The 20,445-nt window shown below is 40.5% G+C and overlaps 1 protein-coding gene across 1 annotated transcript in view; it reads left to right on the top strand.

Annotated features, from left to right (window-relative positions):
• DISC1 (disrupted in schizophrenia 1) overlaps positions 1 to 20,445 on the top strand; it is a 193,789-nt gene that overhangs the window by 10,519 nt on the left and 162,825 nt on the right. Inside the window, exons 2-3 of the mRNA XM_003640955.5 lie at positions 8,795 to 9,762; positions 13,312 to 13,381. Coding sequence (XP_003641003.5) covers positions 8,795 to 9,762; positions 13,312 to 13,381 — 1,038 coding nt within the window. The remainder of the gene's footprint in view (positions 1 to 8,794; positions 9,763 to 13,311; positions 13,382 to 20,445) is intronic.

Here is a 20,445-nt window from a genome sequence, read left to right as displayed (position 1 = left end):
GCATGGGCTGCTTGCTGTCTGAGGCTGCTGGGCGCCTTCTTGACTTGCTTGTACCCTTTTGCCCTTTCTTCTGAGCCCAAGGTTGAGTGCCATAGCGTTGCCTCATCTGCTAAAATACATCCCTCTTACTTTTTCCTGAAACTCTGTAAACATTTACCTTTGGACTTGGACTGTGGCTTTGTGGCATAGCTGTGTGGTACCACAAAGGAGACGCTGCTCTCCTTGTCTGGGAAATGAGGGCTTACTGCTAGGAGATACATGTTGGGACATGTATTATAACAATACCATTGTTTAAATGAAAGAGGGTCTTGATAACAGCTGTAACAATGTCTAAACATTAGACTCGTTGCTGTACAGAACCTTGACTGCTTTTCATGGTTTCAACATGTCTTTTTTGGTGGCGTATTACTCTTCTCCCCTTTTTCTCTGTTACAATTTTCTTCCTTAAATGTGAACTGCTGTTGATAACACAGGAATAGCAACATAAATCAGTTGTATGTTGTCAGAGTGGGAGGCAAGGTGTCGTTTTTCCTGCAGCTCAGTGGATTTTCTTTAAACAGAGAAACTATGCTCTTTTGTGACCTTTTATTTTTTTTTTTTGAGATACCTGACTTCAGGCTGAGTATTTTCTGTTTCACCCTATTCTGAAGGAGCTGTGATTTCTCAGCTGTGTGTTGTATGCCTATGATGGTTGGTATTCTGCTGCAGATTCAGCAGTGTTAGTTACAGTACTTCTTCCATGGCTCATTCTTAACACAATCCCAGATTTTACCTCCACTTTTCTCCTCCATTCTAGAGGGAAAGAATACAGCCAATATCTTCATTTCTGTGTTCTCAGACCCAATAAAGAAAACTTCCAGCTTCCATTTTTTTTTTCTGCCTGCAGCCTCAAGTGAGGGTTGTAAAGGTCAAGCAGTATCCTTGTGGAAGCCCTTGGAAGGGATATTGCGTGCATCCTTCTCTCCTAGCAGCACTGGTCTCTCATGGAACCCACGCTTGACCCCTTGCTGGTTTCTAACATCTGAAATATAATATTGATGAATAATCTGCTGGCCTTTAGCTAGGGCTTTCATTAACTGCAGTTGTCTGTGTAGCTGTGGAGGACAGGAGAGCAGTGCTGCAGTCTGTACCTGGTTCGGCTTCGTCTCACTGCTCAGAGTGGCTATTTCTTGTCAGTGCACAAAAGCACAGTCTGCACAGCTGCTGTTGCAGAGAGAGTACTTGAGTATGCAAGTTTAGTGGGAGCAGGAAGCGTTGCAGGGGTTTGTGCAAAGTCCTGAGATTATATTCTGAGGGAAGCAGGGTGAGGGAGTGTTGCTGTGTGTTCACATGCTTCCCACTGCAGCTGGGCTCTGTGTCCCATGCATCTCTATTACTACAGAAGTCAACCGTGTATACAGACTGCAGTATCTTGTGCTCAGGCTGCATCTTGGGGGTGCTGTGTGTTCTGTGTGATGATGTTGCTCAGCTATCCTGATGTCTGAGACTTCCCTTTGCTTCCATTGTTGTCTAGACAGCACTGACATTGGGTCCTGACAGCCTGGTTGGGGCTGGGAGGCAAAGTTCCTACAGCAGGCAGGGGAGGAGCATTTGTCCTGGGACTTTGATATTAAATTGTGTAGTTAAAAGCATACTGACTCCTCACCCTTGACGATATAGGAACTGCCACGTTGTTTTATTTTCATTATATGTGATGACTACTGAGCTGTTAAGAGCAAATTACTTTCTATTTCAGTAAACTCAATTCTGCTTTCATACTGGCTGCGCATCAGATGCTTAATTTGGAACCTGCTTTCTCTTGGTGAAATTAAAAATTCAAATCTCCAAGCTGGAGCGCTCAAACTGTGCTTGAATTAGAAATTGACTGCTGTCAATGTGCTCTCACACTTCTCTCTCTCCCTCACCCCGATGCGTTTTATATTAGAGTCTTGCTGTGGCTGATCTGACTGAGCAGAAGTAGTGGGAATCTGCACTATCACTCAGTAGACAGAGTGATGAAAGAGAAGTGTGGTGTGTTAAATAGACCATTCTTGGAAAGGACTGCTGTGTACCAATTTGATAATTACATACATGTTCGGTGAAGTACTTTTATGGGATACGACTGCAAACCCATTAAGCATGGTTGACAAAGTAATTTAGGATCTAGGCAAGCTTAAATCTCTTCTCGTGGACTTCACGCAAAATCCTTGCTCCCTTGTTTCTATGTCATGTTGAAAGGTTTCCAGGTCCTGACTGAAAGAACAAGAGCATTCTCTCCCTTTGAGACATTTGCGTGAGCTGCCACTACAGGCTGTTGCACTGAAATTGCAAATGTACTTTTCTTCTTCCCAGAAAGAAAAACAACAACAAGCCTTTAAAATAATAATAATAAAAAGCAAACCAACCCACCAAAAAAAAAAAGCAAACAAAAAAACCCAACCAACCAAAAAAAACCCACAACAGTTGAAAAAACTCCACAGCACCTTGGAATAAGCATTGCTTCTTCTATTGTGTTTCTTCTCTGCAAACTTGCAACTTCTGTGTTCTTCTGCCTTTTCAGAAAGTGTGAAAATTACTCTCGATCATTTAGCTATAAGTAAAGAATAACGTTGGCAGACTTGAAACAGACTGGGGCTGGGTATTTCTGGGGAAGTTAAGTGCCTTCTGTTACTGCCTGTGCTGAAGGCACCTAGTGCTGGTGCTTGTGTTCCCACACCCACCTGTGCCCTCACCTGTGTTGGTCATCCATGGGGTGGGCTGCTAACAGTACTGCAAAGCTGAGGTAGGCTCAGCTGTGACTGGGGAGGCTTGGCAAGTAACTGTCATGTTGTGTGGCTGTGTATGTGACTTGGGCAGTTCCAACTAGCCTAGATCTATGGCGATGGGTTGGAGCGTGAATGAGCTGCGTAAAGAGGTTTGGAGACTGGCTGGGCTGAAGCTGTCAACCAGAGATGCATTTACTTATTTTGCTTGTGACTTTTTAACAGTAGCTGACTGCATGAAAGCAAAGAAAAAACAAAGCAGAAACATCACTTTTGAGAAAAGGACAAATGTAATTTTTCAGAGGTATTGTGCTATGTAAATGGTCCCGCTTTGCTGAGGCAGCAAGGAGTCACCTGGTTGCTCCCTAGTGTATTAAGCCACTTGTTCTACTGACCAACAAAATGAGTTTACTTGTAGGGCTGCAGTGGTGAGGTTACAAGGGGGTAATTTACATTTAACTTGGAAGAATGCAATTTTCTGTAATCGCCAAGCACTGGATGGCCAGCCATAGGGTGTTGATTAGTTATCAAATAGACCTTCATAGTGCAACTGCATGCTTTCACAGACTGGGCAGTTATTGCCTTTTTTAAATTTAAAAGGGTCAGAAATGCATATTTCTGTTTTTTTTTTCCTTTCATATCCAGGTGCACAGATGAGGCACTTGCTTGAGGAAAAAAGCCTGCTTGTATGCACAGTCAATGCGCTGCTGAATAGTGATGGATGCAGACGTGCGCTTGCATTTTTAAGTGTCTGTAATATAAAACACAACTGTGATATGTGATTAAGGAAAGAGGTGTTTCTCTTATGCTTCTATGACTAAGTAAGTGTTTGTTGCTAACGTTGGGAGTGTTATGATATTTAAGAGCACACTTCTTAATAGATCTTGTATTTTTCCTTGGAGTTAACAAGGCAAAACCAGGTTTAAAACGCTTTTAAGAGGAGAAAAAAAACCTGATAGGCATATTAGAGCTGGTATCAACTAGTGAGATCATTACTCTAGAGAGAAGTGTTGCAATTTCCTCAAATGGCTTAGGATGAGTTGTTACATTCAAGCCACTTACCTCCTTAATATAACAACTCAATGATGTGCATTATGAGAGTGTATCAATAAAAATAACTTTATTTAAACACTGGCTAAGGAAGACCGTTCTTGCGTCTAAAATGTCTTTGAAGTATTTTTAATGAAGAATAATAACCAACAAGCACTTAATGACTTCAGAGTGTATTTCATATGTGACATGCTGGAAATTTAGCAGCTGAGTAACTGATCGCAGCATGTGATCTTAGAAATTGCAGGAGCCTTTGGTGAGGGAATCATTTGTATGTAGCTCAGCCATTGCTTGTCTTCTATAGATACGCCTTATGAAGTGCTAGATAAATCAAAGTATAGATAACATTCAGTAATCAGGTGAAAAATCTGGATGAGACATTTTATTAGTTATAAAATGCTTATGTTCAAAGGTAACTTTGTTTAAAAGCACATTTGTATAAAGAATCTGTAGTGGTTTATTTTGAATAAGGTGGCATCAATCTCAACACAGCCTGTTCTTGAGTATTTCGTGGCATCTTCTGAAATTCACCAGACAAGTCAAAATTTAGCTAATTAGAAATCGCGGGGTATTTTGTCATGTTTTTATGACAGAGGAACTGGCCCATAATAATGGTTACTGTAATGTCAGATTGATTAATCTTTGAGGAAGGCTAAGCTTGTGTGTATCTTTGTAAATAATAAATGTTTTAATCTTGCTTTGCATAAAGTGTAACACAGGTTTTTAAGGCTTCCTCAACAGAAGCAGCACTGTAGAATTTGATTGGAGCAGTGCTTTGATATCTGGCTTTGAGTATGACCAACTATGTCTCTTCAGACACCATGGCTGCCGCCCACAAATGTTCTAGAGCTGAATTTGTTATTTTAATAGACATCAGCAGTGTAATGTAGGTGTGTGCGAATAGTTGAGCTCTTCTTAAAACTGCATCTATAATTTCTGGGTTATTTTGGGGGAGAGCTTAGTGACCTTGCAGGCATTCTGAGTTACTGGTTTAAATTTAGGGCAGAAGAGTTTTGTGAAATACCATGTTTCTGTACTGATCATTAAAGCCTCAGTGGATTTTGTAAGAATTTTTCACGTTCTCATGGCATTCCACCTATAGATGTTATTAGAGCATTTGGTCAGAAAACTGAAGCGTGGATTTTGTGGCTGAAAATGGAGACTCGTGGTAGACAACTGTCCTGCTGTGCGTTAGCATCGGGTTGAGTATAAGAGGATGTGCTACTCCATCAGCACTAAATGCGCTTTGACTTCCCCCGTCCCTACTTAATCCTACTGACTCATGAGACTTGAGCAGCATTGCTGCATGAGAGTTGCTTTGCAGTGTTGGAACATGTTCATTCTGTGTTCTGGATCTGAGTTGTTGCTCATTGAGAAAGCTTTGCTATGATGAAAGATCTGATAAAATCAAATAGATTCTTCTCTGAGCCTTCATGATTAGGATTTGAAGCCGCTTGCACGTGATAGGACGTTTGAATGGAAAGTATATGTTGCAACTTCTAGGTTTGTAACATGCATTTTAAAAGCTGATTTGTAGTATTACAATTGGAAGGCTTTTCTTTGTGTTTTTTTTCCCCTCAGTATCTCATGCAAGGCATAATACTACAGTGTTATATAATTCTGAATCATCTTCCATTGCTTTCATAGCGTTTCAAGGTGCAATTCTGATAGTTTGGTAGTTACTTGCCAGAGGCTTATCTGCTATTTGAGGTGCTTGAAACAAAACTGAGGGAAGTCTGAGAAAAGTGAGACCTGTCACTTGAACAAGCTATCTGAATTGTTTCACTGCAGTTTTTTTTTGTCAGGACATAAGATATGTGTAGGTCACCCCAAAAGTAATGCGTCCTGTTTATTTCATGGAAACCGCAACATATACAAAGAGCACAATGACTCTATTTGATAGAGCAAATTCTCAGCTGTAAAACACTACTTTTCAACACAGTCACCACCACTAGCTGTGCATTTTCACCAGCAATGAACAAAAGCCTGCATGCCATGCTCTTGAAAATTTACACAAGCAGAGATGATGCACTGTCACTGTCCCCATTGCTGAAACCCACTGCCTCTCTGTGCTCACATCTGCTGTTTGGTCTCCATTAATGTTCAGCAAGCATTGATGAAGATCAGTGGGCACAACTTTTTCCACATGGAGGAATTTGATGGCACACCTGTGCTTCATCCACACTTCCATGTCAGATGCCATTTTGTCAGACTGCCCCTCTGCTGCCATCTATTGCATGGCAATAGCATGTTATGGAACACTGATGGGAAGCTTCAACCCCTGCTGCTGTACCAACAACATCTGCCTCTCGTTCTAGGCCAACGTCATAAAATAGGAGGTGTTACTTTCAGAGCAGACCTTGTATATTTGAAGGCTAACAAACTGTGTAACTAAATTTCAGATATGTGATGACAAACAACAAAAGTGATTCTAAACTTCACATCAAGGGATACAATAGAAGGATGAAGGGTGTGAAAACGGTATGCCCAATGGTCTAGCAATATCCTATCTGGATTTCATGATGGCTGAGAGCACGAAGGTGTTCTCTAGCTGGTGGCTGGGCTCTGCCTGCAGTTTCCTCTTCCTTCCCTTTCCTCTGGGCAAGATAGGCCTTGGGGACTGCTGGAATGTGCTTCATGGAGTGCCTTGGTTTTTGCCTCTTGTCTGGGGCTAGTCAGCAGCTCAGACTGCCTCAGCAGACCTCTGCTGGGCTATGGGGGGTGATCTTGGTGCCATTTTGGCTGCTGTGCAGTAGCCAGGTGAGGGGCTTGTGCTGGTGGGCTTGCCAGAAGGCAGATCTGGAGTCCACAAAGGTGCTGAATGGCAAACTTGGACTAGAAAGTTCCTTGCGCGAGGAGGAATGCGGAGGTGTGGGGCTTCCTACCGTGTGGACTAATTCAGGATAATGAAATCATACCAGTTGAACTAAAATGGTTTTTAGAATTGCACCTGGTTAGTATGGTGCAAATATTTAACAATTTAAACTTAACTTACATTAGAATAGTTTAAATGTGGTGTTTAAAGCGCTGTAATTACCTGTTTGCCCTAGAAATTCATAGTGATTTGCTGAGATCAATTTTAAATTGATCGTAATTCAACCATGAACTTCTATTTCTACAGACAAGGCCTGTGACTAGCCTTTGTAAACTGTGATAAAATATATCCAGTCTTAGAATGACATTTTTTGCGTGATAGATTTTGTCTGCTGAAGGCCAATTTTGACCATTCTTTTGTATACAAAAGAATTAAATTCTGAAGCACATTCTGTTCAATTTTGGTTCCCTTACATCAAGAATGGTTTCTGTTTGTTATAATTTCTATTAAATTACTCCCAGTAGAGCATTTCTCTGTCTTTTTATATTAGACAGATTGATGGACTCCATGACCTTCTTTATTTCTGACTTCTGGGAGGTTTTTTCCTCTAACAAGAGAGTGTGTGAGGCAGCTGGACTATCCTAGTTAATGGTAATAGGAAGCAAAATGCAGAAACTTAACTGCAGTTCCATAGTGAGATGCTGTTATTGTAATATGTGGAATATATTCAAGTTGCTTTCATTGAAGGTTACTTGGAGAAGACACAGTGAATACTGGAAAAAGTCGGTTAGGAAGATTCAGGTTGAGTGCTTATATGTTTGTGTAGCCTGTCCTTCTAATGAGGTATGTTTGAGGCTTCTGTTAGGAGCTGCTGAGGTATTTAGAGTATGTGCAAGTCGTCAATATAAAAATTGACAAAGGGTTGTGATTGGAGGTGAATATTTAATAAATTTTATGAAAAAAAAATGTAAAAATTGCCTTTTGGAATACCACTGTGTCAGCGGTGAGAATAATTCCGGTACCTGATGTTCTGGCAGTGGATTCTGTCTCTGTGAATAGAAGGGAGCTAATCAGGGGCATAATTCAGCCAGTCGCTAGGTTCCTTTGAAGTGCTAGTCTTGCAAATAAGCCAGTTCAGTATGTTTTTGTGATACAAAATGGGTGACAGACAGAGCTGGTATTGCACTGATTGTGTGCAAGATAGAAGAATGGAATACCTTTTGAGTAGTAAATCCTTAAGAAGCTGGGAGTAATCAATGTGTGATCTTTATTTTTACCTATTGGCATAGCTGACTTATTAAAAACATATATATGTATTTAAAGTAGAGATAGCAAAAACACAGTGCTACATTTTATTCTTTTACTTTCAGGGCTCTTTTTTTTTAATCTTGATTCTTTCTATTGCACTATGCAAGCAGCTAATCTATCTTTTCATCTACGTATGCTGTGTATATATATATGGGGAAATTGAGCTGTTGAGTAGAAGACCTTTTTATGTGACATTGCCGTAATTTTAGCAACCATATGGTGATATTGGTCTTCTCAGACTGAGAGTCTTGCATTCAAAACTAACTCGTATTATTTGGACAAGAGGTAAAACAGTAAATGAAGATCTATAAAATACCCCACTGGAATAACAGACATGCAGCCGTAGACTGCTAAAGAACTGCAGCTGTTCTGGAAGCTGAATTTGAAATGCTTGTATTAATAAAACACAGAGAACTGGACATGAGCAATAACAAGTTGCGTGCAAAATTTCTCAGTGTTCCTTTGTTTTTGATGCAGATTTGGTCCTATGTGATTGTATGTCTGAAAATCGTTCTGTGTCAGTCAGACTAAATGAGTTTTGTGCTGTGAGTGATCTGAGAATGAGGAATTGCAGAGCACTGCTACAAATAGGGAAACCTCTCATTCAGCGTACCTGGGTTTGTGTCCTGTTGTATCAGCGAGTTCACATAAAAGCAGGTGCAAACTCTTTAGAAAGTGAGTGAACTTGCACAGTTATCTGGTAACACTTTATCATGTCTGCCTGCAATACAGGCAGCACCTTTGTTTTATTGAAGTGGGAACCGATGCGTTGTCTGAAATTTCTGAAGTAATTATTTTTTGAATGCTACAACATATTACCCTTAAGAAACTGCAGAAATGCTTTACTGGTGTAATATTTTATTTTTTTTACTCCCTCCAGATGGTCTGGAGCACTTAATGCCTTCAGGCTCTCTTGGTAAAAAGAAACTGGCAAAAAGACCTGGATACATGAGGCCAGAGGCTCAGCGACAGCTCCAGTTTCAGTCCCTGGGTGCCTGCAAGCCCTTCGGCCCAGAGGAGTTCAAACATGACAAGAGGCACTGTGAAGAGCTGGAGGACTTCTCTCTCTGCGGACAACACAAGAATAACATTGAGTTCTTACGCTGTAGTTCAATTGCAAGTAGTGCTGTAGTTCTTGCTGATGGGGTGATGACGTTGGGCACTACTGTAAATATGCCAGGAAGCTGCAAAAGTCTTTCATGTTCCAAGAATCCATGGTCAGAAAACACGACATCGATTTGCCCTGCTGAAACAACAAGCAAAGGTGTTTCTACTGTAAGTGGTACACGGCAGACGAGCCATGGAAATGAAGTGAGTGAGCCCCAAAAGATACGTGCCTTGGATCAGGCAGAAGTGAGTAGTAACTGTGAATATCAAAACAGAGAAGCTGCTTCTTGTTCTGTTGGTCCACGTGATAGTTTTCGTTCGAGTTTCAGCTTCATACAGCTCTCTCTGAACTCAGCCTCTGGAGTAAGCGATGCTGAAATCAAGGCAAGTGACCTTCTGCATCCCAGCAGCCCCAGAGATCTGCAGGTACCAGGAGAGACAAGAACTCAGGAGCACTCGGGGGCTTTGTGTTGCTTCTCTAGGCCCAGTGAGGATTTGAAGTCTGAAAATGAGACCACAGCAAACGATAAACTTCAGGATTGTGAGACTGTCTCTCTCTCTGATACAGATGCAACACTGTCATATTCTACGGATTCCTCAGATGTGGCATCTGCTGGTTCCTCTGTTACCTCAGGCTATGAAAGTAGTTTTACTGTCAGTGACCAAAACTGGGATACTTTAATAAAAAGGTATGAACCAGCACTACTGGACTGCCAGCTTGGCAACTGGAGTACATTAAAGGTTTGTAATCTGACTTCATCTTTGATTCTTCCTCTTGGGCCCCCAAAACACGTATATTCATAGCATCAGTGTCTTAATTTGTTGTGGGTGTTGGGATATTAACAGGTTTCACAGTACTTTTTTGTAGAAGCTTTCAGTATCTGTCTGTGTGATAGCAATGAAGAAACCTGTGTGTTTTGTTTTTAAAAGAAGCAAAACAAGAGAAACCCAACAAAGTGATGGCTCCTATGGCTTACTGAGGCTATGATCCTCGTTTCTATTTCTAATGCCGTACATCAACTTCCGAATTCAGCAAGGGCTGCTTTCTCAGGTGGATTTTTTGTCTGCACATTGGAGTACATGTAGAGAAAAACTTGAAGGTGGTAACGCCTTTTTCCTTGAAGCATTGTGATTTAATGAAACTGAACTTTGCTAAATTTACACATTTTCAATTACAAAAGATTTCTAGGGGAAAGGTACATGCATGAGGGTAGCCATCAAACTAATACACAATTACACTCTGCACATGATGATAGATGGGGTTCCATTCCCTGCTCTAATTCAGGCTGGGAATTAAACATTTTTTTCTTCCACCTTACAGGAGTTATGGGCTGTTGATTCAGAAGTCATTTTTTTTGATGTGTGTGTGCATACCCAGATGTGCACTTGTCAAGTATGCAAGTAGCCTCATTCACTTTATTCTTTGTGTCCTTAAAAAGGATCTGTTACTCTTTTTATTGTACAGTAAGATTTTTTTCTAATCTTTGTTATTTTTGGGATGGCAGAGGAGCATCAGAAGGAAGCAATTATGAGCCTAGATGCAACAAGGAGCCAGATTTTGGCTCTGGTGTGTGCTCAGGAAGTGCTAATCTGGAGATTAGTATGGACATGTTGGTTCTCATAAATCTTAAAACTATTAAAATTCCACTGAGCATGGGTGGTGTTCCTGTTGAGCCTCTCGCTGGTGCCCTGAGTGCTCTGGAGCAATGCCTGGGATGTTTGTACCTTACACATAGAAAGGTGCACCTGCTTGAGTTCTGCCTATGCTATCTGTGCTAACCCTAGAATGGAAAGCCTTCAGAAAGCAGGCTCTTGTGACTTCTTAGCACAGGTATATCTACTGAGATGCACTGTGTTGTCTTTAGGCCTAAGGGAGTAGGGTGGCTCTTCACAGCCCTTCTATCTGGGTAAGGCAGTAGGTTGAGAAACATCCTTACTCTTTTGTCTGTGTCATCTGACCCGGGTTTACAACATTCTCTGATCCCTATTTTTCATGGGGATGTATGTAGGACCCCAACTAAGTTCTCTTGCACACTTATACAGACTTTACATGCATTGCCATGGAGCAAATATTTTGGCTTCAGGCCTGGAATGGTGATGTTCCCATAGTGTGGGATGGCTTGGGAAATTAATTCTCTATGAATCTGGGAATATATAACATAATAAAAATACAAAATGATTTTCTGTCTTTTCAGCCTGCTTATTTGATAGGCGCAAAGAAACATTGCTTTCTTCAATTTCTGTATTCATTAATTCATTGAATGGAGAATTGGGGAATTGTGCCTTCAGATGTCTTTGCCCTTGGTCCTGGGTGTTTAATTTGAAACACCTTCCTATTGCAGTGATAATGAGCAACTCTCAAACTTTTCAGAAGGGAACAAAGGCAACTGTAGTCAGAAAAAGGAGACAGTACCAAAGTTGTTAAAGCTATGCTTCTTCTGCATTCATTTTAATAATAATAATAATAATAATAAAAAGGGGGTACTCATCACCTGGTACAGGTTTAGGACGTTCTGATCTGAAGCAGCTCTTTCAGTAGTTGAGCTCCAAATGTCTTTCTAGCCTGCAAACAGAAACACTTGATTGTCGCAGCATCAGTCACTTAGCCATGGGCATGGCTGTACTGCGGTACCCAAGCAGATTTTAAATGACCTGCCATTGGGAATGCATGATGGAATAAACAGTGCAAAAAGCAGCAATGCTCTATTCTCAGTGTAAATGGTTGTTATATATCATATATATGAAAAAAGTGTCATTTGAACCATTTCTATTGCGAGCTTCTTTAGAACTCTATCAAAAGTATGGCATAAAATACAGAGAACGATTTATGGTGAGGATTCAGCGCCTTCCTTCTACCTGTTATATGTTCCTCACCAGTCTCAGAGAAAAGACATTGTTTCTGTATGTGAAAAACAATAATACTGAAAACAAAACAAAAACAACAACCAAGACCTCAAGGGAAAGGGGCTGTGTGCAGTAGTTTGGTTTTTTCTTTTGTTTTTCCTCCAGAGGACCCTAGAGCCTGCTATTAATCTAGCTTTTTCCCCCCCCTCCTGCCTATACCTTTATATCTGTTATCTGACCAACTCACTGTATTTGTAAGAGATGCCATTAATTTACACGTCTTGCCTGATTTGCGTTGATTGTGTTGGTGTGACAACTGAATGGTTCTAGTAAGTCATTAAATGGCTGTACCTGTTTTTCTGTATGTTATTTAGAGTTTAACCATAAAGATTTAAATGCAAAAGTGTTTAAGAAGGAGCAAAGTTTTTGTACGTGCAGAATGCCTCAAGTATGAATTTTCTTGCTTTCCCAAGCACTTTCAGGCTTCGGGCTATGAGGATATATGTTGATTCTTTTTTCAGGTTTACCTCTCTCAGTGCTGATAATGGCTTGTTGGTACAGGTCAACTGTAAATTTAATAAGAAAACACTTCTCAAATTTATAACTGTGGCTGTGCTAGACTGTGGCTGGCATGGGGCAATGAGGAAAGGACTACGTACCTATAACCAAATTCTTGTAACAATAAAAACTGTTAATATCCTTTGGATGCACACCTCCCTTTCTGAAGTAATTTGGTAAAAGACGTAGATCCATTTCTAAGAAGCGTTAGCTTTTGAAATAAAACTGTATCCTAGTAAGAGTTTCTTTGGTGTGTAAAGGCACTTTCTATGTGATATAGGGATTTTTTTTCCCCACCCCTCCCACTTGTAATATGGACATTTCTGAAAATAGAAACACTGTTTTTTTCTAGATAAGCTTAAATTAGATTTTAATTAAACTTCATTGGTTGCATTTGAGCGCAGTTCTCCGTGCCTTAATGTGAGTATTCTTGACCCCAAATATTCATATCACATTTCTCTTTTTGTTTGCATACAGCAATTCTGGATGTGCTCTGAGCAAAACTTGTATAGGCAAAGAATTGTGAAGTGTGCTAAAGAACAGAATATTGAGTTAGAATGGGATCAGAAGTAGATGTTGACAGAATTCTATAATAATCCTTACTTGGAAAAGGGTGAAAAATATCCTATGATCGCACAATCTGTTTTGCTTTCCAAGAAAAACTGTTTGTTATCCTTTGTAGACGTTTGGACTAAAGCCATTCTTGACTCAAGTGGCTGCAGTTCAGCTGATTTCCAAGTAGGTCTGTCTACTTAACAAATGTAGGGCTTAATTCTCAAAACTGGGTCATTCTAGTGAGGTAGTAGTAATTCTGTAATTTTATATTATGTAGAGATTAACAGTGATTTTTAAATGTAACTTCTATATAACCTTTTTTTCTATGCATAGGTAAAATCCATGATATTACGGATTCAGAGGCTTCAGCAGAAAGCAATAGAAGCAGATGATTATGATAAAGGTGAGAGTTGCTCCCTCCTACCTCCCCTGAATTGTGCTGCTTCCTCTCATTCCACTCCTCCCCCAATTAATTTTGTTTTGTATTTGTTACAGTGCTGTGGTTAGGTATGGAAGATGAGTTCACTGAACTCTATTGTTCATTCTGTAATGTGGCAGGAAACAAATTAAAGAGAGAAGTAGGTCAGCAGCAGGTAGCAACAGTTCTTATTTTCTTGAGCCACATCACCATGTGGGAAGGTTGAAATGTGAATGGCCACCATCTGGATCAGCTGTTTTGAAGCAGCATGACTTTAAAAAATACAGAAATGAATTAAAGCTTTGAAAAGAGAAAGGACAGGCCCTGGCTGCTGACAGGGTGTGATTTGTTGCTTGCCACGTTTAGTCATGGCACTACAGCAGAGCTCTAACACAGAAAAATGAGGTCAGCAGACTATAATAAAAGTGAATGATACTGTCCTGTGGGATTAACTTGATGTCCACTGAGTTGAATGAAAACCACCTAAAGAATGATGATACAGCTGGTGTCGAGTTTCTATATTTGAATAGTGCTTTTCTCTTCAAATGGATTGGCACTTCTGATAAGCTGTTGTATTAATAATTAGAGCATCTATTAACATCTCAGGTTTCTTATTACTTCTTGGTATGGTAGTCTGTGTTCAGATAATCATATTTTGACAGTCTTGAAGTTTCATTCTAGAAGAAATTCTTCCCAACAGATTTATCTTTGTTTGGAAAGTATTGCAAGTGCAGTAGTAAGCTGCATTGATAATTCAGAGAATACAGGTGGAAAAATCCAGTTTTACCCTCCCTCCCTGCATTTTTCCTCAGTTTTTGGGAATGGAGAGCTGACCAACTTGCAGCTTTCCTATCAAAATTAATGTTTTGAGCTGTGCAGTTTTACCATGGGGTTTGAAGGATGTGAGATGGAGGGAACACAACCGAGGTAACTCAGATGTGTTTTAACAGTGTCTGGGGAGTAGGTGGTTCTGTTGGCTTGGCCTTTCAAAGCCTTTTCAGTATAGGGAAAAAAAAAGTCTGCTACACTTGCAAGTCATTCTTCTAGTATGATGTTTCCCTAAGGGGAAAACCTTTAATCAGCTGAGCGTATTGTAGACATTCATTGGTTTAATCCCTGTCAAACTGAATAGACGTTATTGATGTGTGTTTTACCTGTGCTATGCTTACTACTCTTTAAGTGCCTTTTGATTCAGTTCCTGGTAGGAGACTTTCTGACAGCTGTGTACTGGGTGCGTGTGGTTCCTTCAGATTTTTAGCCAGAATTCATTGGGAACTCATCTAACTCAATTAAAAACAAACAAACAAACAACAACAACAAAAAAAACCCAAAACGTATCAGACTTAAAGATCTGTATCTGATGCCCTGTAGTTTAGACCACATAGGAAAATGATGACTTGACTAGATTTGCACAGAGAATTCTTGGGTAGTCTCCCTGATTGCTAGTCTGGTCTATTCAAAACAAGACCAGCTTTTTGTTATCCCTGATTTTTATCAACGTCCCTTTCCAGTTTCCACCCTGATTCTCACACAGGTAGCACGGAGGGCAGTTTGCAGCCTTCTATTTATTCCCCTCTTGAAAATGGTCTGGATGAAAACCGATCTCATTGGGTGCTATAAACACAGCTTACACAGAATAAAAGCTGGACCAGGAGAAAGGCAAAGAGGAACATCTGAGGGTGGAATTGCTCTCTTTTTGCTAAGGCTGGCTTGTATGGGCAGAAAGCATTTGTTATGTTATGTGGCTGGATACTGAGGCACACCTGAAAGATTTTGTGTTGGGCTTCTGCATCTCTGATAAATGGAACTTCATCTTAATGCAAGTGCTCCTGGAAAATGCCATGTTACTGTGTAATATGTGACTGTGTATCCTTAATTTTCTCCTCAGTTTTCAAGTCCTTGACCTACTTTCTGTCTTACTGGTCTTTGTTCCTCTTCTGATAGAACCGTCAGCCATTTTTATGTGTGTGAAACTACTTTTCGTTATTATCCTGACATCTGAACTGACTTCCTGAGTTTTTTCTTCTGTGAAGCATAGGCTGATTGTCTCCAGGGGAAGACATATACAGAAAAGTTGTGGCGCTTTGAGAAGGATTGGAGCTGTGACACTTCCTTCCTCTTCCTGAGCTTTCCACCTTTGTGTTTAGAACTCAAGAGCCCCTGCTTTTGGAAGGGTACAAAGAATTGCGTGGTGTAAAGCTTATTACAGAGCTTACAGATTGGCCTGGTACCAATTTCTGTTCAGCTGAAATCTGTAATTAGCCTTCTTTAAAGGGATTTTATTGCCAAATACTGCTATCAGGGAATGAAATAGCTAAATGTGCACAGCCACTATGTGTGCTATGAATGGAAATTTATTATCAGAGGGCAGAAGGTACAGTATATGCAGAGGTCTGAGGACATTGTTACTAGTAATTAAAAAAATACTACCCCTGTAATTTAGAGATTCTCTTTGAGTGTAGAGTGAGTTCTGCTCTCACTACAGGACTGTTTTGAATCATGGTTCTGCCTCATGCAGTGGTAGCCCAGGTTTGGCTGATCTGGGAATGCTTTGAAGGAAGCAGGGAGGGGGACACTCTGAATAGCCTGCTGTGAAATGCTGTGTACATGGAAGAGGAAAGCAGAGGAGGTGAAGGAGGGACGCAGGTAGCTGTACTCCCAAACTGGAAAATAAAGTGTTAACAAATTATCACTTGCACTGTGCTGTTGCTTCAGTGGTTGTGTTTGTGGCTCTTGGATAGCTTTAGCAATAGACAAGAATTCAATCCATTTCCTGACTTTAAAATCCACCGAGTTTTGCAGGGAGTTTTCTTTGTACAGCAGTTCAACAGGAAGGAGATCTGTTATGCTTTGAGGAGCCAGAGCTGTTTTTTGCTGTCTGTTCCTGCAAATGTAGCATCTTGAAGTCAAATATCTGTATGACGTCTATGTCTTCCTGCTCTCCAGAGCTTTGTGGAAGTTGCCATAGTTTCTAGTAAATCTTGAATCTGAAGTGCAAGTACAGTGGTGGCCCTACAGAAAAGGAGAAGTGGTGCACTGTTTTTTCCCCTCATGGTACAAGAGGAAGAAAAGGCTCAGAAATAACAGGAAGTTTTCCCACTGCACAGCCATAAACAAATACCTTGCTGCAAACAGGTCAGGAGCAAGGATACATCGCTTATTTCTTGAAGGTGAGATGAAATTTTTTTTAAGGGGTGTTTGGAGCCCCAACCCTCCATTGTCTGTGGGAGTCGTGAGAGCTTGTTTGAATGCTGTAAACCTCAGCTTCCTCCCCTCAAGCTTAGGAGGAGCACAGCAGAAATGCCTTTGTCGTTACTTGTTTGTGTTCTGTGCCTTCCTGAAGTCTTGCCATGGTTAGGGGGTTTAATCAGTCATTTAAATAAGTGCAGTTTATTCCCATACTATCTGGTAGCTGTATGTGTTTGCACCCTGAAAGCAGCAGAGGCTGCCCTCCTGTCCCACTTCTGCTCCTCTGCTGGAGGTCATCAACTGGGAGCGGTGCTGTGAGACCTGTGGGATGCCACCAAGCCCCTCTCTTCCTGCTCAGTGACTGTGTGCTATTTAAATACAGGTATTTCTTGTTTGTGCCAAATACATATACAGAGAGATGAACGTCATCCTCAATCTTCATATAATTTTGATAGGAGGCATTAGAGTTCTTCTTGTTTTACTGCTCACTCTGTGCCTCTGGGTGCCTAAATATCTGGAAGTAGCTTAGCTGCTTCTGTATTTACTCGTGGTCTCCTCTTGATGGCCACATTACTGTATATTTTCCAAGCAGGTACTATACCATGGGAACATGATAACAGCATTTTGCTTTGCGTAGTGTGTAGTAAAAATCAGTCTGTTCTCCAAGGATCACTTGGAATGTTGTCACGGCTCATTATTCGTGATGGAACTTGGCAACTCCAAGGTTAAACACGCTGCTGTATGCAGGAGGAAAAAGAAAGTATATTTTTGTATCTGTGGGAGCTGTGCTTCCAGTAGAAGCAAATGTATTTTGCTCAGCGCAAATCTATTGCCCAGATATTTTAAAGCCCTTTTCCTGTTCTTTCCTGTGGTTCCTCAACTTCCCAAGTTCGCATGGCACAGATGGCAAAGGGATTGGTGATAAGGTGTCAGAACTGAGACCAGCTGCTGAACTGCAGTACTGGCTCACGTGCCCTGATGTTACTTCAGATATAAGTTTATACAGAACTATTATGTTTTCATTTCTAGGTTGGTCTTTCCAAATTTTTCTTTGTGGTTTGAAGTGGAAAAGTATTGTTTTAGTTAAGTTCTATTTCTAATCATAGGTTTTAAACATTTAAACTGACTTGACTTTCAAGCAGGTGACTTGCTTTTTTATTTTTCATCTTTTTTTTTCTTTTTTTGTTAATAGAACTATTTGTAGACAGGATTTTACTGTACTTGAAATAAGATGTTCTCTTGACAAGTGATTTTCCTGATGAGACAGATAAACAAATGCAAGTTATCTTAGTAAGAATGAGTATCATAGAATGGCTTGGGTTGGAGGGACCTTAAAGACTATCCAATCCCTACACCCTGCTGTGGGCACGGCTGCCACCCACCAGACCAGGCTGCCCAGGACCACATCCAACCTGGCCTTGGATGCTTCCTATAGTTAGGATAGCGTGTACTTCTAGAAGTAGAATCCTTAAACTTAGCTGCATATTGAGAAAAGTGTGAATTGTGAGGCGACTGATGAGGTAAAAGGTGGTGGACACCTTGTTTATTTGTTTTTTAATCTTACTGGAATAAAGTTTTTAACGGGGTGGGGAGAAGGGCTCAGGCAAATTATCAGAACCAGATCTTTGTATTAACTTGTTTATCCTGTCTTTCTCAGAAAAATTCGCATAACCTCAGAAAAGCTTTTGGGTAGTTATGGAAAGCAGGTGCTTGTGTGAAGTGTAAATTAAACCTGATTTTCTATGCAACAGAATAGAAACAGTGAAAGCCTCACAACTCTTCCATCTTGTCTGAGTATCTCTGTTTAAGACACCAGTCTGAAATGAAAAAGTGATTTTTTTTTAAGAAAAATCCATATCCATTTATTATTTGGTGTGTCTGTTATTTTTTTATATCACAGAGCTGAAAAAGGAATTGAGCTGGTTACAATTTAAAGGTGTGAAAATCCTTATCATGCTGTCAGAAAGCAAGAAAAAAACCTGATGCTTTTATATGCAGTGGTCGTTACTACAGGTGTAACACACACATGGTCAGCAACTTCTTGATGCACTTTGGATGAGTCCCCTCAATTTGGCTCTGTTGCACCCACATTTTCTTTATCTTTAATCCCTTAGCCAATATTGAAGAAGAATTTACTAGTGTAATGTCTGCAGCCTAAATATGTTTTTTAGGAAGCAGTAGTATTTTATGGGTTTTTACTATGTCCTCTTTTAGTCTTGGCCAGCATAAAGAGGTTCAGCTACATTTTGGGCTTCTGGAAGCTGCTTGAGTACAAGAAAATTGCTGAAGTTTTGGCATAACATGTGCTTGGAAGCTCTCTACTCCCAGCCATCTGTTGTCTAAAACTGACACCACAGGCTACCCCTCCTCTGATAGCAGGACTCTTTCTCAGTCCATGATGCAGCCAAGCTGTTCCCAGACAGCCTGGCTAGTCTTTTACAAACAAACAAGCAACAAAGAAATCAGAACAGAATAAGCAGTTATGCGTAATTAACTAGAGTACTTGCTGAATTGTAGTTTGAGGCATGGAGTTCTGATGGGTGTAGCTCATGAGAAGTGTTGATATGCTATCTGGACAGTACCCACTGACTGAGTGACATGGCTTTCTCGCTACCCAGCCCATCTGCTTACTTTTCACTTGCAAAAACATGTAGCCTTTTTTTGTATTCAGGACAGATTTGTCTTTCCCTTCCTCTTTAGGCATATTAACTCCAAATAAGAAAGTTGTCATCCATTTGCAATGTGACCCCCGGTGGCAGTACGACTATTAATTCAACCCACAACTAGAAATTGGTTTTGCCACTCTTGTCTTACACTTCAGGTATACGCTTTTCAAGGGAGTGGAGAACTGCCTTCTATTTTCAATTATTGCCTGCTTAATAGGTAACTGAACGTGGACAGAAACTGCTAGATGGCATGGTAGCACAATTTCCATTTAATTGGGTGTTAAAAAGATGCTGAATGGCTGTAGCTACAACTTGAAAGCAAATATGAAAGACTTTCACTGCCAGTCCTCTGTGTGGAGCTGATAACATTCCTTGCTGATTGCTGGATGATATCTGGCTGAATTCCTTAATAAGATGCTTTTATTGGAGACCTCTGTGGACCTTCCATTGCTTGTCAAACTCATCTGCAAAGTGGGACTGCCTCGAGTCAATTAACTCCTCCTTTCTTCTGATGTTTCCATTTGGTCCCTCCCCACTTGTGTACCCAGACCAACTGACTGTACTTGGGAGTATTCATAGCTGGGTAGGCATGTCTGACCTCCAGGATACCTCCTTGTGCTGCCCTCGGTGTGTGTGTTTTTGGACATTCCTTTCTTATCTGTAGCTTGTGGAAGGTGAGAGAGATGGTTAAAGTAGTAAAAAGTGTTGTTTTTTGGACATCTTATTTTTTTTTTTGAAATAATGATAGTGATAAACACCAATGGAAAGGTAAAGACAAGAAATTTCAAATTCCTATTGATCTTGTGCGATAGCAAGCTTTGCAGAAAATGTTAAGAGACTGAAGGCTGCTGTAGGAGTGTACAAATGACCTCATGTGCTGTGAGTTTTAAGCTTCTGCTGCTGATACCATTCCATCCTATCAGTCTAGTGTTAGTCAGAATTTCTGCTTGATTTTGATTTTTTTTGAGGGAGTTGTGGGGTGATTGGAACATATCCGTGTGCGTTGGGTTTTTTAAGGCATAAAAAATTAAATTAATTTAATGAGTTGGATTTGTTTTATGTATGGCAAACTTAAACAAAAAGCAAAGCAAGGTGCTATCAACTTGTTGAATTCACTACTTGCCCTAGCTGTCGAGTTAGCAGGACAAGCCTCGTACAACTGATTTCGTAGTGTTGTTGTAAAATGCATTATAG

The sequence above is a fragment of the Gallus gallus genome, chromosome 3 (assembly GCF_016699485.2).
Source record: "Gallus gallus isolate bGalGal1 chromosome 3, bGalGal1.mat.broiler.GRCg7b, whole genome shotgun sequence".
In the NCBI taxonomy this organism is placed as follows: domain Eukaryota; kingdom Metazoa; phylum Chordata; class Aves; order Galliformes; family Phasianidae; genus Gallus; species Gallus gallus.
Note: the sequence above shows the minus strand (reverse complement) of the source record. Positions and strands in the feature narration are given on the sequence as shown.